General features: G+C 34.7%; 1 protein-coding gene across 1 annotated transcript in view; it reads right to left on the bottom strand.

Annotated features, from left to right (window-relative positions):
• LOC111058521 (condensin complex subunit 2-like) overlaps positions 1 to 27,181 on the bottom strand; it is an 80,088-nt gene that overhangs the window by 38,732 nt on the left and 14,175 nt on the right. Inside the window, exon 4 of the mRNA XM_039431343.1 lies at positions 25,762 to 25,953. Within this exon, the coding sequence (XP_039287277.1) occupies positions 25,762 to 25,953 (192 nt within the window). The remainder of the gene's footprint in view (positions 1 to 25,761; positions 25,954 to 27,181) is intronic.

The raw sequence follows: 27,181 nt of genomic DNA, 5'->3' as shown, positions 1-27,181 counted from the left end.
TCAAAGGTATGCAGAAAGTCATGAAGAACGGCTCCACCAACACACGAACGTCGAAGCAATCCAGCTGCTAGACAACGGAGGGTTGGTGCGGAGACTGAAAAGAAGGAAACCATTTGAATTGGTGTGCAGTGAAAGTGGTGTCTAGTGAAAAAGCAGTGATTGAGTGAAATCTAGCTTAAGTAGTACAGTTAATAGATGTACATAATAATTATTAGTAGGTAGCAGTAAGAAATTCTAAAGAGAGTTTCACTGTAGTCCATATTATATACAATTAGTAAATTAGGTTTGATAAAATTTGCTCATTAGTCTCAAGACTAGATAGCAATAGTAATGTGAAAAAAAAAACCATGATATATATCACCATTATCCCTACAAAAGAATAAATACAAAAGATGGCTACCTGTTATAAAGATAGCCATCACAAAATAGGAGATAGGTATTTAAGAAGATGAGAGTGTGGACGATTATAAGAAGGCTATTGATAATATAAGAATATGCTGAAGATTGTTATAGAGATGACATTTTTTCACGCTATTATTTCAAAATTCTAAACTCAACTAACCTAAAACTTTATTCATAGATAGAAAACAGAGCAGACGACGCAAACACAAGCGGTGCACCCTACTTGCATATTTAGCGCTTCCGTGAGCTATAAAAACAAACTAAGGCTACAAAAGCGAATCAGCTGATGAAAAATCTCTAAAATACGTGAGCATTTGCTCCAGAGTTCAGGAGCATAAGGTAAGAGTATATGGTAAAGCTTATTCATATAAAAATGAGCAAATGCTTTTGCTTCTACCTTTTGCTCATGAGCAAAACCTTATGCTCCATACTCTTGCTCATGAGCATTTGCTCTGGTTTTATTCATATGGGCCATTGACTTTACAATATTTTTTGAAAACATGAATAACTAGAAAACAATCAGTCAAAATCTAATTCTAAGAATATTATTGGAAAGAGGAAGAAATTTCTAATAAGATTCATACAATTTGTTCCTTTGTTTACCGTTTTCAAACATTTATGAGCGTTATGTTTGAAATTTGGTCTTGAACTCTTGACAAATGTACTTATTTCAACTTCTAGCGCTCATAAAAAGTTCAAAGACGTCAAACAATGTAACAAATTATAAGAATCTCATTGGAAATGTCTTCCTCTTTCCAACCTTATCCTTGGAATTAGATTTCGACTAATAGTTTTGAAGTTATTAAGGAAAAAATCTCTGATATTTTGACGGGAAAAATCTATGCTGATTATGCGCTTATAAGGCATTAAATTCTCTTCAACTTTATCTATAATAGTCAAGACAGTATGTATGACAGTCAAGTCCTTAAGCAAAGGCTAAAAATAAACTTTCCACTAGTGATATTTTTCCAAGTTTTTCGATTTGTATATTATCATCAAGCTATCAAAATGAAAAAGTTTTCTCAGGAAAACATTTTTTTCCGATCATTACTTTTTGAGATTTATGAGCGACTGAAGTTTGAATTTTTGGGACAGAACATTTCAAATTTGGAACGATATAAATCCTTGAGATTTGAAGGATGGATAACATCATGGTATTGATAACATAACATAATGGTATTGATAAGATAACATAACTTCATGGTATTGTTGATCTAGTAAAACAAAAATTCTCTAAAATATCAATTTTTGGAAAAGATATTCAATTTACCAAAAATAACTGAAAGTTATTTTTTGTTATTTTTAGTAAATTGAATAACTATCTTAAAAATTGATATTTTCAGAAGATTTTTGTTTTACTAGATCAACATCTATCCTATAAATCTCATGGATTTATCTCTTACCGAATTTGAAATGTTCTGTTCCAAAAATTTAAACTTTAGGCGCTCATATCTCAAAAACTAATGATCAGAAAAATAGTATATTTCGCACCTAAGGCCGAAAATGAGACTTTTCCGGCTCGAAATCGCTTTCCAAGTCTGAGGCCGTAGGACGAGGACTAGAAAAGATTGAGAGCCGGAAAAACATTTTTGCCCGTGGTGCGAACGCTATTTTTTGCCACACAGAAAAATGAACAATATATTAGAATAATTGTTTATTAAGCACTTCCGAAAGCGAAAGTGGAAGATCATAGCTCTAGCAAATCTGAGGTAATCTGAATATCAGGAAATTGTCCAAGTATTTTTATTTTTATTCTGATTTGTCTAAATAACCTAAAAGATTATGTTCAATTATGTGGGAGGTTGAGTTTATACTTTTTTATTCTTTCAAATGACAATAAGATGATATTATTATAAATGTTTTAATTATTGAATAATAAACTCAAATAATGAAATTTTTTTGATCAGCTTTTTTTTAGCACACTTGAAATTTAGCGGCCGGAAAGGGTACTCTTTCCGGCCTTAGCCAGTCAGACGAGAGTCGTCTGCAAATAATGTCTTTCAGATCTACGTAGGGACTGGAAAACAGCTGCTTTCTGTGCAGTGTGGCGAAAAAATGTTTTCCTGAGAAAACTTTTTCATTTCGATAGCTTGATGATATAGAAATCAAAAAACTTTGAAAAATATTACGGGTCAAATAGCTATTTATGTATTAAGAGCGTAATGCGCGACTTTATCGCTCGCACAAAACATTTATCACGCGACGCAAAGCGGAGCGTGATAATTTTGCAAGAGCGATAAAGAAGCATTAAGCGCCAATTACATACAAATTTTTTCTACAACTGCCCAAACCTGTTAAATCTATATAATAAGAAAGAGTAGGGTTGTGTTTGTTCGTGTGTTCGCATCAAAACATGTCAACTTGTGGATTGCATACCGGAAAAACAGAAATGATTTAGATCTCCAAATTATGCACATAGATTCTAAAAATATCAATCTCGTGCGCCTGGAAGCCCAAATTTCAATTTTCCTTCTAGATTTTTCAGAATTAATGTTCAAATTCATCTATGCTACCGTACATGAAGTTCCATAGGCTACATTGTTGCAGCCCAAATTGTGTTTTTTTATGAGGAGGTTATAATGCTGTTACAAGACTATCATTTTCGAACGGCCGTGAAGCGCACCGGTAAAACGCTAGCTTACAGAGCGATGGTTCCTCGGTTTGAATCCCGATGCTTTCCAATTTTTTTGCTCTTAGTTTTTTCCCTTGAAACGTATTATTATTATCAATTATTTTTTGAAGGAATTTGTTTTCATTACAATTGAACTTGGATTTTATCAAATAATTATTTTCAATGTAAAATCTTGCCACCAGTACAAATGAAATGGACATAGTCTTCATGCTGTAGGCCTATCATTGAATTTCATAAGAAAAACATGAATAGATCACAATAAAATAAGTAATAATTTATATTCTTCAGTTATAATGTACTATCAGACACGAATTCACAGTGAAGAGTATTTTAGGTATTTTGTTTGGAATTGGGAAAACAAAAGGCTGCCTGATTCAAATTGAGGAGGATCCCAATCGAACTAAAATTTATTGTTGTATTGGAAAAATCAATATGATTCTGTGAGGTTTTCAAGTATTATGTATTCTTCAGTTTTCTATACTATGTCACGTGGTATTTTAGCACCACAAAATATTTTTGAAATGAACTATTGAACTTTAATAGAATTATAAAATGGAAAGGAAAGATAACCTAATCAAAGAACCACTCAAGTAAAATCGAATGTTGTTAGTGATAAAGAGTAATCGTGTTATCTAAAGTGATAAGAGAAAACATGCATAATTGTAATTCAACAAAAATTAGGATCCATTGGCAGAATTAAAAATTATAGAGCGGCTTATTTATTATTGGCAGATTATAAAAAATAAAAGTTTGCATGTACATTTGAGGTTAGAATTGTTTGTTTATGTCTTTAAATGAATCAATCGATCTAGGATAAATCGATAGTTATTTGAATCAACACCTAACGAATCAGCTGATTGTTCGTTCAACCAATATAAGTTGAATTATAAAGTCTACTCACAAAAGATATATTATATATACTAAGGAAGGTTTATGTAAATAAATAGGGACAACTATTCTGCCCTGCTAAGCGAAAAGGCAGTATCTGCAAAAATCAAGTTTCGAGTAAATTGGATTTGAAATTTGGCAACAATAAACTAAGGGCTGTCACCGGGCCTGAACTTTTTTCAACATACTATTAGTGGATTAATATACTTTTTGTCACTTAAAATTGATTTATGCTATATTTTTTTATGTTTTCCACATAATAATGCACATACTGCCTTCTAAAAAGCTTTGTGCTAAGCAAGAGGGCAGTAAGTGACATATACTGCTCTTTTGCTTCGCAGGCTCTTCCTTCATGAAGAACTTGGTGCTAAGCAGGAGGGCAGTAACTGACAGATACTGCTCTTTTGCTTAGCATTCTCTCCCTTTGAGCTACAAGTTGTAATGGCAGTATGTGACATATACATTATGCTTATTGATTAAATTGCCTATTTATATTATACAGATTCTTTAATTCTACTTTTTTGTTTGTGTTCCCATCTTCTTCTTTTGGTTCCTATCCGTTCCGGAAGTCGCCAACCAATATGTTGTGTTCCCATATATAATAGGTTGGAAAATAATTTCTTTCTCAATTAGAAAATAAATAGCTCATCTAATTCAATGTATCAGTAAAGGAAAGGCGTACTGAAATGGTGTATCAATAGAAAATTCATTCAAGGGAAGAAAATGAAATTGTATTTTTATTTTAGTGATTTTGTAGAGAAAACAGTTAGTTGGGAAATAAACATTGAGATATCAACAACAAGAGTTACATTGCTTATTATGAAATATGAAATAACTTGACAAATTGAAATATAAAAAAAATCATAACTGAGGCTAGCAAGAAGATGATGAAGTTGAAAGTTCATTCCAAAATTTTCTTCTGTTTGGGGGAAGTATGGGGCGCAATGCTTTCATCAGAGCTTGTTTCTTCTCCATAGGGAACCCCCCTGGCTCAACTCGTACTTTTGGAGTTGGAAACCCCTTTTTCAATACCTTTGTTTGAAGAAAATCAAGTTGCTGGTATTCAGTCTCCTCGTTTGTTGTAATCTTTCTTGAAATCCAGCGAATGATGACTTGGTAAAACAGTAAAATGATTGATTTAAGGCTTAACTGTTTGAGTGTCAAATAATGCCATGTCTAAAATCAAATATCATGGAACCAACAGAAAATCTTCCTACAAAAAAGGTATTGTCAAGTTGAAACATTTTTACTTTCCTTGCCCTACTACCATAGGTAAGGAAAGTATTGCTTTCCAAAAAAAATTAAGGTACCCCAATTTCAAGTTTTCTATACGTTTCAAGGTCCCCTGAGTCCAAAAACGTGATTTTTGGCTATTGGTCTGTGTGTGTGTGTATGTGTGTGTGTTGTGAAGTTGTTAATGGTAATTCCTTCACAGTTAATACGATGTTTCTGGTATTTATAAGAGCAGTCTCTAAATTCCCTCTTTTGCGAATAAATTCACAAAAAATTAAGGCCTTCCGGCTCGCAAAATTACTGGGTTCAAACCTCAGCTCTAGCTCAGTGGTAGAAACATGAATTTTATAAATACAAATAATCACCATAAGGTTCAGGGACCGGTGATTAGTAATTCTTACCGCTGCTTCTATGAAGTTCTTGAAGAATACCAGTAAGGAAATTAAAAGAATATTTGACGACTGATTATCAGTAACCATGCATCACTAGAGAATAATAAGGACCAACTATAGTTGTTTCTAGTTGATTCTTAAAACGCTCGTCGTGAATACTAGTATTCACCAATATACCCTTCCAAAATTCCTTAGAACTTACAACGCCAGTTCTGGAAGCTCTCTGGATCCTTATATGATATAACTGGAACCTTATTAATATAATTTCTTAATATACTTATTCTGGCTGATAGAATGAATATCATCAAAGGATGATAAATATTGAGTGCTCTGAATAAGGTTAATATTATTTGATTCTATGATTTTAAGTGCTGCTAAATATTTGTTGGTACCAAAACAGCTCAAACTATATAACACAAGATGAGTTAGGATATAATAAAAAATTCTATAAGTTTGTATGCTGACATAAAACACAAAATATATTCCCATAAAACAGATATGCATAAAATATTCGATATAACTATAATTTACTTAAATAAATGTTTTCTAGAATCTGAGTAATTATCACAGGTTTCGCTAATATTCACAATAGTATGTTTCAAATTTATAAATATATTATATTTAATGCTGATATTTAGACTTCCAATCAATACGAAATTCTGCAAATAAAAACCTGTTCGGTCTATAGGTTTGATATACTATACTTGGTTCAACAAACAAATTTATAATTAATAAATTAATATTCAAACATGAGATCTCAGGGATTTAATGAATTCGGGCTGTGCATGGAAGTAAGCTTCCTACATATATTAAATAAATTTATAAAATGTTCTTATGAACTATGTGATATTGTTCAACACGTGGTGACTCTTAATTTTAATTCAAATTAATAGGAATAGCGCTTTTTTATTAATTATTACCCCACTGAACGTAGAAAAAATGAGCTCATTTGGTTTGACTTATCACTCACTGACTGAAGTTCTAGATGTTCTCGTGGATTGAATTAATTATTTCCAATAATTAATTGGGTAGGCTCCTTTTCGTCACTGCTGGGCTAACGCGTGATCCAGATTTTTATAAGTTTCTTTCGAATTAAAGCTATTTTTATGGGAATCTTTACAATTACGAACTCCTTGACAGCACTGAGTTCACAAACAATTAACATTCAACAAACATACATTACATTTAAAAAAGGGTTTGGCTTAATAGTTCATTAAAAATTTTTAAAAGGAAGAAGAAAAAACCCTAAACTCCATGTGCATCCTCTCCGGTCAGGATCTTAAGCCAGAAGAAAGAGGTTTTCAGAAAAATTTGCCTCTTCCTAGAATAATTCTGTAAGCTACTCTCTGATTGGCCTTCAATTTAATAGACTCAATATAATTGGTTGCCTTGGGAATCAGGGCTTCCTCGGCTTTATAGTAGAAAAAATTAAATAAAAGAAGTTTTTATACAAATATATGGAGTGTTTATCTTAAATTGAATTCATAAATAAATCGTAACATACGATTTTAATAGATAATACATTTGTTTTTATATGAGTTTTTTATACTCTTGATTATCATGCTTTTTTGATTATAATAAATATTTATACAGAAATAATAGTTATTTGTATTTCTACACATCGACTTCCTTTAGTATACATAATATATCCTTTATGAGTGAATTTTATATGATTCAACCGGTCATATGGGTTGATCGAATAATCAGCTGATTCGTTCAGTATTGGTTCTAATAATTATCGATTTATCCAAGATCGACTAATTCTTTTCAAAATGTAAACAAGTAACTCTAACCTCAATGTTCATGCATTTATTTATTTTTTTTTTTTTTATAATCCGCCAATAATAAGTATGCCGCTTTATAATTTTTTGATCTTACCAATGGGTTCTCATAATTATTAAATCACAATAATACATGTTTTCTTATCGTTGTTGATATTACTAATGCTATTATTATTAATGATATTATTATGATATTACTCCTAATCGTTAATAATACTTGATTTGAGTTGATTTACTCTTTGGATAGGTCTAACCTTCTTTCCAATTTTATAGTTCTATTACATTTCATTGGCTCATTTAAAAATATTTGGTGGTTTCAAATTACCACGTGACACAAAACGCCCTCTGATTTCTGATTTAAAACGACAATTCGAGAATATAATATAAATTTTATGATCCAGTTGGTTTTGGATCAGAAATCATACATGTTACAAAGTCTGCTAATAACTCTACTGAGAATCCTACCTCCTAACAATTCAACAACATATACAACAATAAATAAATTCAATTCAAATACATACGCCTTACATCGGCCAATCTCCTTCTACACACAATACACAATATAAACTATCTCCTCCTCCATACATAATATAAATTTTTTTTTTTCTAATCCACGCTCTGCCCTCAGGCCAGAAGCACATTTGAACGTTGGTGCAAAATCATTGCCAACCTAACAAACTGGTAATTCTCCGACTTGCAGAGTATAACATATTTTCTCCCTCAACATAGAACAGTGACTTGTACATTTTCATTTCATTCTCTTGCAGAAATTGGGCTTTGTTTTCATATAATGGATATTTTTAAGGATAATCTTTGGTAGGTTTTATCAACAAGAACTTCTTATTCCTCTAATACATTGAGACTTGGGATTAATGCTTTTGGTGGTAACTATGCGGTTTGATCATTTGGCGGATAATTTTAGTGATTTTCTTAATAGTTTATACATAAATAATAATAATATAATATTTTTATAATATCTCTACATGCAATTCACATTTATATGACACTTGATCTTCTTATTCGGGGTATCAACTTTGATGATTTAATAGGCATTGACTACTCTGGTTTTCGTAGTGGACAGCTGGTTTACGTTGGCTTCGGTTTGTCACTTGTCGCCATCTTGATGTCTCTTCCTGCTACATGAAGGTAAGTTGGCTTTTAACATTAGAAGTTATTTATTCTCTTGTTTCATTAATAAGAAAGGTGTTAAAATGGTTTCTAAATTTTTTATTTCTTTATTTTCAGGTGTTGTTATTCGAAGTGGATACTCGTCTGCTAATTAAGTTTATTGTTGGCGTTCGTCTGGTATGTATATCTTGTCAGGTAGGCCAATGACGTTTAACCAAATATTATTGTTTATATCCTTATCGCTTATTGTCTCGATAATACGGCTTGAGATTAGAAATATTTTGTTTTGATTCTGTGAATTGTTTGGCGGCTCTGACGACCGATTCTCCATCAGCTCTTTTATCTTGGATAATTTAGAATATTTGCTTTGTCTATACTCAACTTTTCTGGGTTTCAAATTGGTTTTGAAAGTTTTTGAATTGATTCTCTTAGCATATATCACGCCCTCATTCGTCAGTACTTTAATAATATTTTCTTTAATTGCTATCACAGCCATAATAATAATAATATTCACGAAATAAATCAATGTATTTATTGTATTTCTTCCAACATAACCTTTCCATAAACAACAATCGTATAATTCCATTTTCGATAAACAATGTACTATTCCTTTCGATTTTAGTTCACACGTTTTACCCTCCATTATTATATTTTCCACATGTTCTTTAACTGACATCATAGTCATACTAATAATCATTGCAAAATAGATCAACATACTTGTTAAGGACATAGCATAACCTCTTGGTAGGCAATAACCAGATATTCTTTCCTCCAATAAACAATTCCTTCTGTCTTTCAATTTTATCGCATGTTTTTCGTCTTCCAATAGCTTCCTATAATAATTTCTTCCATCATAATCCAGGTCCGTATCCGTTATTAATTCTCCATTTACTTTTGGCATATTCCTTTTATTTATTCCGTAGGTGCAATCACGACGGTAAGCGGCTTGCTTGAACCGCGTGTGCTTCGGGTGCATGTTGGTATCATTATCCACTTCATTCTGGTGCCGGTATTCCTCCCTGCATGTTGCCTTCTTTTCTTGGTCGCTTGGTTCCTGTGCCTCTTTTTTGTGGTGTTTGAATTTGGCATGCGGACGGTAACCTCTCTTCCGGGGCCTTCTCTGTCGTTTTCTCCGGTGGGCCTTCCGGTGTTGGACTCTAGGGTTCGCTCCGACGTCGTCCTGCCGGTCACACTTTCGGCTTGCTTTGGTAGCGGTTTGCTCCTTGAACCTAGTGTGCCGCGGGTGAATCCAACAATGCTTGGGTGGTGGCTGCTCAAACCGGGTAGGTTGTGGGGTTATTATATGCTTTGCATACAGGTTCGGTGCATGTAGGTGGTATTTCATTTTCAGATTTTACTACCTGTGATTCCTTAATTATTTCTGTGTTGATGCTGTAGATTATTTTCGGTGGTGGGCTGGTTACTGGTGGTAGATCCTCGGAGGGGAATAACAGACTTAGTATAGGTTGCTTTTTGCAGATTGAGTTTGATGCATGTTTGGCTTCTTTATTTGGTGGCGGGCTGGTGCGGTGGTGGATTTGTTCTGGTGGTTGATTTACTGTAGGTTGTTGTTGGTCTGTTTTTATTGTGCATGCCACTGTATATGATGTATTTGCTCTGTTATTATTTTGATTATTTTCGTCCTGATTCGTGAAATTTACGTCCTGTTTATTATTTCCATTCCAATGATGTCTGTTATCATAATATGTTCCTTTGTGATACCGTTTACTGTTTCGGTATTGAAATCTGTTTCTGTAATTATTTTCAGTGTACTTTGCACTTTGCGCATTTGCTCTAGCATTTGCTATATGATTTTCATTATTACTGTTTTGTTTGAAATTACTATTCTGCTGATTAAAATTTCTTGCTTGTTTATTTATATAATTTGGCTCAGAAGTAGCTGACTGGATACAATGTAAATGTTCTATCAATTCTTCACAACTGGAAATCGAAGATACTGCCAGTGTCATACGAACATTGAAAGGAAGCTTTTTTGATAAGATGTGGACCAGTGATGAATCAGTTAGAGATTTGTCTAACTGATCGTTTCTGCTCATCAGATCTGTTATAAAATCAGTGTAGGATTGTCCATTTCTGCTATCGTAAGTGCATAAAATAATTTCTGACAATGCGTCCATCTGTTTACATTTATTCCAATACTGTTGCAGGAACTGGGAGATGAAGTCCTCCAGGCTGTTGATATCTCGCATCCGGCTCTGGAAAAACATCAGCGGCTCGCCGAGTAATAGACTGGACAGTTGGAAACGCCACATTAACCAAGAGGTGGGTGTCAGTTCTTGAACGGCTCTTATTTGGTCCACAAATGGTTTGGGTTGCATGTGACGGTAGGAATTATCAAATTTTCCAAGATTTTGGAAAGGTTGAGTGCTATTTACTGGTTCAATCGGTATATAATGTATTCTGCTGGCTGGAATATTTTCCATGGATGTCGCTAGTCTGGAGACTCTTTCCTCACTTGCGGTCCATTTATCATCTATAGTTTTTATGTTCTCATTCACTTCGCCATATAATGTGGTTATCTTTAGTTGTTGTCCGACTACGGCATTCTCCAACATGCCGTATCTCTCACGTGATTTTGCCCCCTCTTCCGCTAAATTTGCTATGCCTGTCTGCACGTTACTCTGCTCCTTGACTATTTTCGCTATCTTATTATTATTTTCCTCCACTTTTGACTCTATCTCGCCCTTGTTTTCTAACACCTGTTCCATAACAGATCCCATGATAGTGGTGCCTAGCTCCTTACTCAATACGTCCACCTGTTTTTTAACTTCCTTTGGTACGTCATCCAACCGTTCGTTTATCTGACAGGTGACATCATCTATACGGGTTTCTAATTTTTTGATGATTGTAGATTGCGTATCTATTTTAATGTCTATCATGTTTTTCATTTCTTCCTTGAATTCAGAGAATTTTCCCTCAACTTTCTCTTCCATTTTTTCCACACTTCCTTGTACAGCTTTGACATCTTTTTGTATGATTTTGGTATTTTCTTCCCCTTTATCCTGGCTTGCTTTTATCTCTTTCATCAACTCTGCCATGGCTTGGTTGATCATGAGTTTAAACTCACTCGAGGAATCATTCATTAGGTGATTTGTAACACAGCCAACTGAAGAGTCTAAGGTAATATTGCGTTTTTCCAGGTTGGTGGCGGCGGGTGGTGGTTGACTGGTCATGTCAGGTGGCGATTGGGTGGCAGCACTCTCTGTTCCCTCGGCGACACTTGGAGCGATCTGCGGAGACGCTGGCACCGAGTTGGACGCCCTCACTCCCTCATCTCCCTCAGCCGGACTCTCATCGGAATTAATCGCGTCAACGACGTTATCGATCTTCGTAGAAGACAATTGGGCCAAGTTTTGCGGGTCGAAATTGATGGAGCATATGCTGCCTCCCTCTCTCTCTCGTGGGGTCTCCGCTGCATTGTCCTGAGGTTGTTGAGTGGCCGGTGTCGTAGCTACATAATTTTGGGGGTGGTCGCTGAAGTAGGAAATTTGTGAGTTAGCTGGCGACTGGTTCATGGTGACGTTATTATGGATTACTTCGAATAAAATGCCAAGTGTGTTGCCAAATTTCAGAAATATCAAAATGAATTCAGTGATAGTGCCTATTCTGGATAAAATTGTGTGGTGTTAAAAGTTTCAAGTGTCATGTACATATATTACTAAACGGACATCAATAGACAGGTATGGCTTACAAATTACACTAATATGGTTCTTAAAATTTTAGTTAGGGTCTTATCTTCCTTACTAACAACAGTATTGTGATGCCTCAAATAACCTATAGCCCTGGTCAGCATACAATGTCTAGATTCAAAAATCAAAATCAAAATCTTACTATAACTTTTATGGAAATTTCCATCCAATTTTTCCTCTATTATGAGAATTATGTTATCAGACTCGTGTGATATAGTTTGTCTGTATTTATGCAGCTTGAAAAATTTTAATTTGAAGAGCAACTCAATTATTTTAGCCAGAAACTTACAATAGATCATCAGATATATCTTGTTGAATCAACTTCAGATTATGCTTCTTGCAGTTTTCAGGTTTATCAATAATTTCATTAATCATTGATAGTGAGATTGAGTAGGTAAGCTTTTCATCACGCTCCACTGGTTGGGTGCCATTGTGTGAAATGGTGCTTCCTGAGGGGTTATCTCCTATGATAGAGCCCCACGTTGTGAAGCCATTGTGTGAAGTTGTTAATGGTAATTCCTTCACAGTTAATACGATGTTTCTGGTATTTATAAGAGCAGTCTCTAAATTCCCTCTTTTGCGAATAAATTCACAAAAAATTAAGGCCTTCCGGCTCGCAAAATTACTGGGTTCAAACCTCAGCTCTAGCTCAGTGGTAGAAACATGAATTTTATAAATACAAATAATCACCATAAGGTTCAGGGACCGGTGATTAGTAATTCTTACCGCTGCTTCTATGAAGTTCTTGAAGAATACCAGTAAGGAAATTAAAAGAATATTTGACGACTGATTATCAGTAACCATGCATCACTAGAGAATAATAAGGACCAACTATAGTTGTTTCTAGTTGATTCTTAAAACGCTCGTCGTGAATACTAGTATTCACCAATATACCCTTCCAAAATTCCTTAGAACTTACAACGCCAGTTCTGGAAGCTCTCTGGATCCTTATATGATATAACTGGAACCTTATTAATATAATTTCTTAATATACTTATTCTGGCTGATAGAATGAATATCATCAAAGGATGATAATATTGAGTGCTCTGAATAAGGTTAATATTATTTGATTCTATGATTTTAAGTGCTGCTAAATATTTGTTGGTACCAAAACAGCTCAAACTATATAACACAAGATGAGTTAGGATATAATAAAAAATTCTATAAGTTTGTATGCTGACATAAAACACAAAATATATTCCCATAAAACAGATATGCATAAAATATTCGATATAACTATAATTTACTTAAATAATGTTTTCTAGAATCTGAGTAATTATCACAGGTTTCGCTAATATTCACAATAGTATGTTTCAATTTATAAATATATTATATTTAATGCTGATATTTAGACTTCCAATCAATACGAAATTCTGCAAATGAAAACCCGTTCGGTCTATAGGTTTGATATACTATACTTGGTTCAACAAACAAATTATAATTAATAAATTAATATTCAAACATGAGATCTCAGGGATTTAATGAATTCGGGCTGTGCATGGAAGTAAGCTTCCTACATATATTAAATAAATTTATAAAATGTTCTTATGAACTATGTGATATTGTTCAACACGTGGTGACTCTTAATTTTAATTCAAATTAATAGGAATAGCGCTTTTTTATTAATTATTACCCCACTGAACGTAGAAAAAATGAGCTCATTTGGTTTGACTTATCACTCACTGACTGAAGTTCTAGATGTTCTCGTGGATTGAATTAATTATTTCCAATAATTAATTGGGTAGGCTCCTTTTCGTCACTGCTGGGCTAACGCGTGATCCAGATTTTTATAAGTTTCTTTCGAATTAAAGCTATTTTTATGGGAATCTTTACAATTACGAACTCCTTGACAGCACTGAGTTCACAAACAATTAACATTCAACAAACATACATTACATTTAAAAAAGGGTTTGGCTTAATAGTTCATTAAAAGTTTTAAAAGGAAGAAGAAAAAACCCTAAACTCCATGTGCATTCTCTCCAGTCAGGATCTTAAGCCAGAAGAAAGAGGTTTTCAGAAAAATTTGCCTCTTCCTAGAATAATTCTGTAAGCTACTCTCTGATTGGCCTTCAATTTAATAGACTCAATATAATTGGTTGCCTTGGGAATCAGGGCTTCCTCGGCTTTATAGTAGAAAAAATTAAATAAAAGAAGTTTTTATACAAATATATGGAGTGTTTATCTTAAATTGAATTCATTCAAATGACAATAAGATGATATTATTATAAATGTTTTAATTATTGAATAATAAACTCAAATAATGAAATTTTTTTGATCAGATGTTTTAGCACACTTGAAATTTAGCGGCCGGAAAGGGTACACTTTCCGGCCTTAGCCAGTCAGACGAGAGTCGTCTGCAAATAATGTCTTTCAGATCTACGTAGGGACTGGAAAACAGCTGCTTTCTGTGCAGTGTGGCGAAAAAATGTTTTCCTGAGAAACCTTTTTCATTTTGATAGCTTGATGATATAGAAATCAAAAAACTTTGAAAAATATTACGGGTCAAATAGCTATTTATGTATTAAGAGCATAATGCGCGACTTTATCGCTCGCGCAAAACATTTATCACGCGACGCAAAGCGGAGCGTGATAATTTTGCAAGAGCGATAAAGAAGCATTACGCGCGAATTACATACAAATTTTTTCTACAACTGCCCAAACCTGTTAAATCTCTATAATAAGAAAGAGTAGGGTTGTGTTTGTTCGTGTGTTCGCATCAAAACTTGTCAACTTGTGGATTGCATACCGGAAAAACAGAAATGATTTAGATCTCCAAATTATGCACATAGATTCTAAAAATATCAATCTCGTGCGCCTGGAAGCCCAAATTTCAATTTTCCTTCTAGATTTTTCAGAATTAATGTTCAAATTCATCTATGCTACCGTACATGAAGTTCCACAGGCTACATTGTTGCAGCCCAAATTGTGTTTTTTTATGAGGAGGTTATAATGCTGTTACAAGACTATCATTTTCGAACGGCCGTGTAGCGCACCGGTAAAACGCTAGCTTACGGAGCGATGGTTCCTCGGTTTGAATCCCGATGCTTTCCAATTTTTTTGCTCTTAGTTTTTTCCCTCGAAACGTATTATTATTATCAATTATTTTTTGAAGGAATTTGTTTTCATTACAATTGAACTTGGATTTTATCAAATAATTATTTTCAATGTAAAATCTTGCCACCAGTACAAATGAAATGGACATAGTCTTCATGCTGTAGGCCTATCATTGAATTTCATAAGAACAACATGAATAGATCACAATAAAATAAGTAATAATTTATATTCTTCAGTTATAATGTACTATCAGACACGAATTCGCAGTGAAACAAGTATTTTAGGTATTTTGTTTGGAATTGGGAAAACAAAAGGCTGCCTGATTCAAATTGAGGAGGATCCCAATCGAACTAAAATTTATTGTTGTATTGGAAAAATCAATATGATTCTGTGAGGTTTTCAAGTATTATGTATTCTTCAGTTTTCTATACTATGTCACGTGGTATTTTAGCACCACAAAATATTTTTGAAATGAACTATTGAACTTTAATAGAATTATAAAATGGAAAGGAAAGATAACCTAGTCAAAGAACCACTCAAGTAAAATCGAATGTTGTTAGTGATAAAGAGTAATCTTATTATCTAAAGTGATAAGAGTACATGCATAATTGTAATTCAACAAAAATGAGGATCCATTGGCAGAATTAAAAATTATAAAGCGGCTTATTTATTATTGGCAGATTATAAAAAATAAAAGTTTGCATGTACATTTGAGGTTAGAATTGTTTGTTTATGTCTTTAAATGAATCAATCGATCTAGGATAAATCGATAGTTATTTGAATCAACACCTAACGAATCAGCTGATTGTTCGTTCAACCAATATAAGTTGAATTATAAAGTCTACTCACAAAAGATATATTATATATACTAAGGAAGGTTTATGTAAATAAATAGGGACAACTATTATTGCCGCATAAATATTTATTACAATCTAAAAAAGCACGAAAATCAAGAGTATACAAAACTTGTATAAAAAATTAAATATATGTTGCATGATAGCATCGTATATCACGATTTATTTATTAGAATAGTTTAAGACAATCACTCCATATATTTATATAAAAACTTTTTATTTATTTTTCTATAATATAGTTGATGAAACCCTGAATCTGAAGTAACCAATTGTATTGAGTTTTGCTAAATTAAAAGCCAATCAGAAAGAGGCTTACAAATCGTTCAAGGAAGAGATAAAATTTTTCTGAAAACCACTTTCTTCTGGCTTGTGATCTCGTTCTGAAAGGATGCACATGGAGATTAGGGTCTTCCTTCTTGTTAAATTTTAAAATTATCAAGCCAATCCCTCTTTTAAATGTGAACTATTTGTAATTAATGTTTGATTATCTGTGAACTCAGTGTTGTTGAAGAGTTCTTAATTGTAATCAGTTCCCATAAATATATCTTTTATACTGAAAGAAATCTATAAGAAATCTGGACCACGCACAAGCCCAGCCAAGACGAAAAGGACCTGCATAATTAATTATTGGAAGTAATTAATTTATTCTACAAGACCTCCAAGAACATCATTAATGTGAGTGTTAGTTCAAACGAATTTCAGAAGGATAAATTGGTGGATACCTGCATTCATAGTGAGCGTTTTAAAAATCAACTAGAAAAAACCATAGCTGGTCTTCATTATTCTCAATTGGATGCATGGTTACTGGTAATCAGTCATCAACTATCTTTTTGGTTTCCTTATTGGTATTCTTCAAGAACTTCATAGAAGCGGCGGTAAGAATTATTAATCACCAGTCATTGAACCCTGTGGCGATTAATTATACTTGGGAGATTCATGTATCTACCACTGAGCTAGAGCTGCGGTTTGAACCCAGCGATTTTGTGAGCCGGACGGCCTTAACTTTTTGTGAATTTATTCGCAAAATAGGGATTTTAACAACCACTCTTATAAATATCAAGAACACCGTATCATCTATAAAGGATTTACAATTTACCATTTACAACTATAATAAAGGAAAGAACTGGCTTATACACGTAATGAACAGGGAATTATGTTTGACGCATCATCACGTCTGAAATACTCAACTGATTAATTTGAAGCTTTGCATATAGATTCTTAATTAACCGAGGATGGTTATTTATGCCTATTTTCAGTTCTTCAAGATTTCATTACGTCAAGTTTACAATTTGTCATGCTTTCAGTTGTTGTATAGAAGCAGCTGAACATTTCTTTTAAAAGGGACACTATTTGGGGATCCTATTCGAATAAAAATAACTGATTTTCTGTCGCACAAAACCGCACCGATTTCTCAAACCAAAATTTCAAAAGTTATTCTCATTCAAAGATACTGATAAATCATTGATCTATCCATCATCTTTACTATAATAATGGAAAGAGCTGGCTCATACACGTACGTGATGTAGGAAAATTATGTTTGATACATCATCACATCTGAACTACTGGACTGATTGATTTGAAATTTTTCATAAAGATTCTTCATTAACCGAGGATGGTTATAGGCCTATTTTCAAATTTCGAATTTTTTATTACGTCAAGTTTTCATTTTGCATTTTTAAAATAGACCCTTGCAAAGCACGGGTTACCTACTAGTTACTTATATCGGCGGAGTTACAATTACCAACTTTTTAGGTTAAGATATGACCTTTTGGCGAGCTGCTTACCATCAGCTGATTGGCAAGCGTAAAGAAACTCTTCTGCGCATGCGCGAATGATTTGCAAGCGTAAAGAAAATTTACTGCGCATGCGCGGATGGTTAACGAGCGAAAAAGTAGATTCTTCTCAAAAATAGGCTGTTTTACGAGGAGAATTGAGTATGTAAATTCTTTTTTTACGCGCAGTTGTAGAAAAAGTTTATTTATAGCCTTTGCACAGCGTTAGGATACATAGTTTTTGAGTTTTATGCGAGAAACCAAAAAATGATACTTGTAAACCACCCCACCCCCTTAGCACAGGGTGTAGGGCTAGGGACTTTTGATATGTTTACCTCCTTACTACCCTCAACAGAACTGTGGGGTCAAAAATTGTCTTCTCAACTTTTCCCTCTATAACCTCTATAAGAGTTCTTATCTGGCAGGCGATGAGGTCGGATCGTTTATCGGAGCTCCGGTTCACAGTTTGAAAGTTTCGAAGTGCATCAATCCGCCTGATTGTTCCTGTATTTGCCAGTATTGTGTCCTATTCTGTTGCGAATTAACTTTCAAATAATTATTTAAAATACGCGTATACACCGACGGGAAATGGCCAAGTGCAAAAAGTGTGATAAGGACATTGTCTTTGAGAAAGGAATAAAACTGGACGATTATAAATGCGTTATTTGCCAGGCTCAGTTTCATACGTCGTGCGTGAGTGAGACGTTAACACGAGGTGCGAAAAGAAACTGGAAGTGCGAGGTATGTGGTTCTAATACTGTATCAGGGACAAGTAAACTAGAAAATAACAAAGATCAAGCGGATACATTAGTGCTTAAGGCGATAGCTGATCTACGAGCTGAAATTAATACGCGGTGGGATGAAAATGATAAAAAACTCGACCGTATGCAGAAAAACATTGATCAAATTAACAGTGAATTTTCGTCTTTTAAAGCGAAACTCGATGGGGTTGAGCAACAAGTTTCTAGTGCCGAAAGTAAAATTAAACTATTAACCGCGGAAAACTCAAAATTGAGAAATGAAATTAATGATCTGCAGCAGCATACACGGAAGAATAATGTGGCTATTTCCGGTATCCCGGTTCTCCCAAGAGGTGCTAATGTGCTCCCGTTAATAGATAAAATAGCCGATCTACTTCAAGTACAGTATTATCGCACGGACATTAACGCTGCCCATTGGCTTCCGGTACGTGGGGGCGGCCGAGAGAACCAGTGCATCCTCGTTGCTTTCGTATCGAGGATTGTCAAGCAAGAATGGCTACGTGCGAGGCGTAACCGAAAAAGCCTCACCGCGAATGAGATTGACAGAAATTTCCCACAGAACCAAATTTATATTAACGATCAACTGACACAAAAATCGCGTGAAATTTCCAACGCTGCGAGGTTCTTGGTCAAACAGGAGAAACTGGCATCGGTGTGGACGAGCGACGGCATCGTGATGGCCAGGAAAATTCCACGAGGACGACCCTTCCGGGTGACCAGTCTGGATGCCCTCACCGAGAGAGCGTCGCCTCCGGGGGCTGCACGGCCCGTCACCGTCCCACCCACCACTGACCAGCCCAGCGCGCTCGACCAGAGCCGACGTCGTGCCGACGACGAGCCGAACAAGCAGACAGTTAGTGATACGACCGGAAATTTGTAATTGTAATGGACTAGAACAAGGTAAAGCAGAGCATTTTTATTCTTTTCCTTTCTTACTATTTGTATACAATATCAAAACTCAAACAGTTGGGATAAATAATTTAGAGACTTTCTTTATAATTTTGTTTTTTTTTTCTTAAGTTTAGTTTTTAGTTTATTATCTTTATATCTTTTTTGTAATCCAGAAACAAGAAAAAATCCTACTATAGCTTATGGTTTTGGGGGTGAGGTAGATATGAAGTATTTTTCCAGATGTACAGAATATTTATTTTTATTATTTCACTCAGTATGCTTGAATGAACACTTAATTTTGTCTCTGGTAATAGCAAAGTAAAAATCTTTCATCACATGTATTTTGTCGATCTTTATCCAACATAGATAAATAGAGTCCTAATACCCGAACTGAATAATCATATTTCGATAAAGTGATGACAGCAGAAGATATAGGGCATAATATTGAACAAGCTCGCCATAATTACGGGATTAGATTCCAGTTCAAACAACTATAAATATATCAAACTATAAATAAAAACAATAACATAAATCATCATACTATAAATATCAAACAATGGAATACGGTATTAATATTGCTTCTTATAGACCTAGGAACATTGAAGGTATAATTATGCCCTATGCACTATTAGACTAGTTCATAAATAAATTATTTGCTTACTAGTATCCCGAAGCTTGCAGAACATTATAATTTTAATATTGCAGGTTATTCTGCTAATGTTCAATTTTAATATTGCGGGTTATTTTGCTAATGTTTCAAACTTAAAATAATGAATACACACCCATTGCTATAAAAGTTCTGTATTACTTTATTTCAGATTGAGAATTAGGATTTTTCTTTATTGTCTTGTCTTTTTGTTGAACACAGTCTGTCATGAATTACGAAAATAATAGATAAATATAATCAATCTGTATGAGAATAAATAAATATAATGAAAACATTGACAAAACCTCTAAATGAAATATGTCTTTTAGTACTCCAATTTCATTTCACTGGAAGTGAGGTACACGTTTTACTCTCAATTTATAAAATCCTCATACATTAAAGTTTGCTTAATTACACATATAAGAATTATTATGAAAATTGTCTCCTGATCTTAAACAAAATAATTTAAAAATAGATACCTCGTATCAAACTTTTAAAATTTCAAATATGTAGTTATAAGTTTGAGAGTGAATCGTTAATCTAGAAAAGATAAGGTATAATAGGTATTAGCTATTCTATCTTTTTTCTAAATTGTTCAGTTTTGATATTAAGTATTAGCAACTTTTATAACAGCGTAGATATATTATATAATAATTTTTGTATCTTGAAAACCACATAAAAATGAATACTTTACTAGAAAATTATATGCAGCTTCCGTTAACATACTTTTTAATCAGGCGGTATGATGCACCGTTCTTCACCATGAATAATAACAATCAAGATGAAGTCCTGATACAATGTTCCGAATTTGCTGACAATGATGATTTAAATAGTAGTTTTCAGCATAACATAGATGTAACAATTAATTGTGTTAGACTCAGATTACTTCATCTCAATATTCGTAGCTATAATAAAAACTTTGATGAATTTCTCATATTGTGGCAGGGTATTAAAACTAAATTTAATGTTATAATTTTAACCGAGGCATGGTTGGACGAGGATAGTGAGCTCATGAGCCTTGACGGGTATCAACTGTTTCGAAGTCACAATGGATTGAATCAATGTGATGGCATAGTTGTGTACTTGGATGATAGCTTATCTTCCGTCACCTGTAACCAGTTCTCAATTGGTGGGCTAGCAACGAGCTTGACCTTGGATTTCACCTGGGCCAATACACCTTGTCAACTTCTCTGTATTTATCGTAGCCCGTCTTCATCTCTTCCATACTTTATTGATAGTTTAACGAATTTGCTCCATACCGACACTAACCCTTCATATCTAAAAATCATAGCTGGCGATATAAATTGCGATATCCTTCACCCAAATATAAACTCGCAAGAGGAACGCTATCTGGATATGCTATATGAATGGGGTTATATATCATGCATAGACCGGATAACGCGCCCCAATAGCAATACATGCATAGACCATTTCTTTATCAAATTGCCGTTCCATTTCAATGCATGTTCTTTCACTCTTCAAACGAGCATAACTGATCATTTTGTAATTGGGTTAGAAGTAGAGAATAATTTGTTGATAGAACTGAGTAGAAATAGTGACACCCAATATTCCAAGATCATTAACTGGTCTGGAATTGATGAAGCCTTGAAAGTGGAGAGTTGGAGACGGGTGGTCGAGGCGGCTGATGTTGATGAGGCTGCTGAGAGTTTCAATGAGATCCTACAGAAAAATTTGGAGCAGTTCACAACATCCGAAAGAGGGTGTGCTAAAACGAAAAAAATTAAACCATGGATAACCTCTGGCCTCCTGCAATCGATGCGTCGTCGTGACAAGTTGAGTAAAGAGGTCAGGAGAAATCCATACAATAATCAACTCAGACAAAAATTTATTCGATTCCGAAATACACTTAAGGCAGCTATTAAGCGTTCTAAATACAATTATTATAAGAATAAATTGAGTGAAGCTGGGGGAGACTCTAGGAAATTCTGGAATTTTATTAATGAGGTTTCTGGTCGATCCACGGGCAAGCCGAAATTTCCGCTGCAGGCGTACTGTGAGCGCGGCGGTGAGGCCTCTCCCGCTGAAATTAAACAAATAGGTAATGCCTTCAATGAATACTTTGCCTCGGTTGGCTCGCGGTTGGCCGGGGCACTGCAGCCGACTGGTCCACTCGAGGTGGACGACGCCGACCATGCGACGGACGCTGTCTTTGCTCTTTGTCCCGTCACCCACAACGAGCTTATCGCGGTAGTGGTCAGTATGAGAGGCGGCTCGGCTCCGGGATGGGATGGAATACCGACCAAGTTAATTAAAAACAGCATTAACACACTACAGTTACCTCTGCTACACATAATTAATCTTAGTTTTACAACAGGTAGATTTCCGAATGTTTTTAAAATTGCAAAAGTTGTTCCTATATTTAAGTCTGGACAAAAAAATGTTACCTCAAACTTCAGGCCAATTTCTATACTTTGCACTGTATCAAAAATAATTGAAAAATGCGTCAAAATACAACTCACAAATTACCTTGAGCGTGAGAAAATAATTTCCAATTTTCAATTTGGCTTCAGACAAGACAGGGGTACCACCTCCCACGCGCTTTTTGAATTAATAAGATACATAAGTGGAGAAATGGAGAAACAGGCAACAAAAAACGGGTGATTGTCACATTCCTCGACCTGGCAAAAGCATTCGATTCTATTGATAGACATAAATTGATAGTAAAACTCCAGCACGCCGGCGTTGAATCCCTGGACTGGTTTATTAGTTACTTGGAAAACAGGTCGCAGTTTGTGTCCATCAACGGTACACAGAGTGACCCAAAAAGCATCGAGTATGGTGTGGTTCAGGGTAGTACCCTGGGCCCCCTACTATTCTCTATCTATATCAATAACATAACTAGAGTAAATATTGAAGGGAAACTATTGTTATTCGCCGATGACACTGTTTTAGTGTCGTCTGGAAGTTCTTGGGACGAAGTCTATGAACAGGCCTCCTCAGACCTACTAAAAGTTAAAAGGTGGTTTGACCAGAACACCCTATCCTTGAATGTCGGAAAAACCAAGTCTCTGCCTATATACTTTAGACAGGATGGCGATCCTGGGCTGAGAAGGCTTGCAATACACTCCTGTGGTGATCTGCGGTCGGCCGCCTGCGGCTGTGACGAGGTTGAGCGTGTGGAGCAGTATTGCTACTTGGGAATAACAATTGATCACAAAATGAGTTGGTCCCCACACATTGTCAATGTTAAACGGAAATTGAGGAAATTATTGTATGCCTTCTCACAGCTGGCATGGTTGCTGGCTGCGGATCAGTGCAGGAGTGTGTATTTTGCGTATGTTCAGTCGCTGCTTCAATATGGTGTAGTGGCGTGGGGCGGTGCCTCGGCCGCTGTGCTTGAGCCTCTGGCTGTCACGCAAAGAGCGCTTATAAAAATTATTCTAAAGAAACCAGTCAGATACTCGTCAGACCAGCTCTTTTCCGATTTCCAGGTCCTGGATATCCGCCAGCTTTACTTGAAATCCATCCTCACATTTATAAAAACAAATAAAACCAATATCTTTACAAACTTACAACATGATTATCAAACCAGACACCGAATAAATTACGGATATAACTTTCCCAGATCAACCTTAACGTCACTGAACAGTAATCCCTTTCTACTTGCCCATTTGATTTATCGAAACCTCCCACAAACAATCATAGATGCAGAAGAACTTGGTGCTGCCGCCTACAAAAAGAGAGTAGGTTTTTGGCTCCGCTCAATCGGCCGGGTGGCCGCCGCGGCGCTGCTGGAGTCGCCATATAGGTGACACGAAGCAGTTGGCACATGCTCAACCACAAACCTCACTAGTTTGTGATTTTGTATTCCAAGCCCTTCATGCCTCTCTTATTTATTTTAATTATTTATATTCTGCTTTTATATTGTACTTTCTATTTAAGGTTGTTAAATCGTCAGTTCAGATAGCTCACAAGAAGATGAAGTATTCTGAGTCGGGTACTTGTGCTGTGTGAATCATCATTCATACAGTTTGTATTTTATACATTACAGGATTTAACATTTTTTTTATTTATTTATAGGTTAAGCTTGAATCAATATAAATTATTGACTGGTGCCATTTCGCTTTTATATATTTAGATATAATATCTAAGTTGTCACTAGTTAGCATGTAACAAATTATATAATAATTATTATGAATATATTGTCTTATTATTGCCTTATCTGAAATGATAAAACATCACTTTCATCAAACATAACTTCACTTTTATTGAAAATGCATGGCACTACGCAACTCGAGTCGAGGCTCGACCAACATGTCGAGTCGACGCTCGACTCATGCCCGGTTGCAGAGTCGTCACATAAAGTTGAAATCAGGCATTTAAATTATTTATGAAGCCATAACTCAACTTTTCGTTGCACAGATGTCAAGTAAACTATAGCTCTCATAAAACTAAAAACGCACAATTAAACACATGATTTCGTTGCAGAGTCGTCAAAAAGAGCTTATTTATGTCTACAATAGCTAAAAACGGTCATTTAAGTTATGGGCCCAAAGTCGTGCTGTTAAATCCAAATATCGTGGCACCGAGCTTCGCTCGTTATTTTTATTTATTGATAAACAGAACACAATTCTCTAAAATCACGTGTTCATATTTCACAGCTGGCTATATGTCATCTTATGGATTTCGGGGATGCGATATTTTGATTTTTCACACTCACTCACTTTTTTACTATCCACAGCTGTTTAAGCCAAAGATGAATTATCCTTTTATGTCGTTCAGCGAGTTTTCCCAAGGATGAGACCTAGTGCAATCGAATCATTATATCATAAACCTACTATGTTCCAAATTTCGTGAAAATCGTTAGAGCCGTTTTCGAGATCCGTTAAACATAAATAACCAGATATAAAAATAACCATTTTTATAAAAGACTTATTGACATGGGCTACATATTACTTTATTTTAAAACCTGAAGATGGTGTAAACCGAAACTAGTTGTTCAACTACTTTAATGTTATTTAAAGAATAAAGGGTGCTATAAGATTTATTTTGTTTTATTAGAAATAACTAGATATATAAATATACAGAAATTTCTCGCTCAATATAATAGGATATCTACACTCGCCATATGGATTTTAGAGGTTGTGATGGCTTTTTTTGAGATGTTTATTAAAAACCATCTGTAATATTATCGCTAAATATGGTGAGAAATCTCGCCAAAAGCCAAGATTCGCCGTATGGTTTATCAATTTAATGTGAGGTCTTTTAGGTCTGTTCACAGTGATGTCGATCGAAACTTTCCCCAATGCCAAGACATTGGTTGGATAGAAGCATGTACGGAAATGTACGGAAAATAGTGAATAGAGCTGCAGTGTGACTTATGTGTGATGCTAATTCGAGATATAGCTAAATGGGCTTCGACAAACGACTGTGCAACGACCAACCATTCATGTCAGTGATTTCAAACTATGACTCACATAGCTATGTTTGATTTTATGTAACGACTCTGCAACCGGGCATGAGTCTCACACTCGCGAGGTCGCGGAGACTAGAGTCGACTGGTCTGAGTGTCACCATTCGAAAACAAATGCTACATCGAGAAATGAAGATGGAGCTACATGGCTCCATGGTTACAGTATTTTTATAATTGACTCACATTGGCGGCGTTTAGCTGAATACAGTTGGCGAGGTGTTCGGAGAGCTGTTCGCTGGTGAGCTTGATATCGAAGCAGGCGCCGGCTATCTCATAGGGCTGCTGCTGTTTGTGAAGGGAGTCGGCCACCGCCACAGCTGATGTGGACTGGTGGCTTTCCTGAGCCAGCTGCCATGCCTCTTCCTGGTCGTCGTTCTGCAATCAATCAATTAATCAATGAATCTAATCTAATCAATCAATGAAATCAAATCAATCAATCTAATCAATCAATGAAATCAAATCAATCAATCTAATCAATCAATGAAATCAAATCAATCGATCAATGAATCTAATCGAATCAATCAATGAAAACCTATCAATCAATCAATCTAATCAATCAATGAATCTAATCTAAACAATCAATGAAATCCAATCAATCAGTAAACCTATCGGTAATAAATGTATGATGAGCGTCAAATCAATCAGTAAAAAGTGAATTTATGAATAAAGCCTGGTTTTCACTACAGTGAGGTCCACGTTATAATGGCAGTATAATATGATTGACAATACTGTTACTGTCCTTTCCTATCATACAACAAAACAGATAGCGCTATCTCTCTCTCGCTTTGCAATGTTGTCAGTTTGCCAGTATATTTTATTTCTACTTTTGACAGTGTCTGTACAAAAGTAAACAAACCATTCTCATCCGCCATTTTTTTTCTTCATTCTATCAAAATACTTGAGTACACAAGTCGTATAATTGTTTTAAAATGTATTTTTGAAACAATGAAATAATTTTTAGACATTACCGTATGAGAAACACAAATTAAAATACCTGAAATGGCATTTTAAAAGTTATAGAAATAGAGATATATTTATTACCATTTGGCTTACAATAAACATTGGTCATTGTCACAAGTATACAATCAACAATACAAAAGTCTACACAGCTAAAACACAGTTACATAAAAAATTAACTTCTTAAACAAGATTACAAACTAAATTTACACAGCCTAGATCATACACAATAGTACCAGATTTACATAGATTGTGAAATGTTATAAAATTCAGGTGCCTTGTATATGTAGTATATATAGGGTATACCTTGTATACTTTGTATACTCTTGTTTACTTTGTATACCTTGTATACCTTGTAAAAGTGACGTATAGGTTAGATCTACTCGTACCGGTAAAAATAATATTGAAAGGTTATTTCAGAATTATTTCCATTAAAATTACTTATTTTAAAAAGTATTTCTATTTTTCTATAATTTTTAAAAGAAATTGGAATAGAATACCTACCAAATAACTTAATTTCTGTTGTTTCGAAATTCAGATTGGTGTATCACAGCTTTTTAAATTAGCCGCCATTTCAGGTTTGTATAAAAATGAAGATCTGATCTTAGTTATGGACTTAAATTTTTAAATCAAATTATGAAAATAG

This window comes from Nilaparvata lugens, chromosome 6 (genome assembly GCF_014356525.2).
Source record: "Nilaparvata lugens isolate BPH chromosome 6, ASM1435652v1, whole genome shotgun sequence".
NCBI classification, from domain to species: Eukaryota; Metazoa; Arthropoda; class Insecta; order Hemiptera; family Delphacidae; genus Nilaparvata; species Nilaparvata lugens.
Note: the sequence above shows the minus strand (reverse complement) of the source record. Positions and strands in the feature narration are given on the sequence as shown.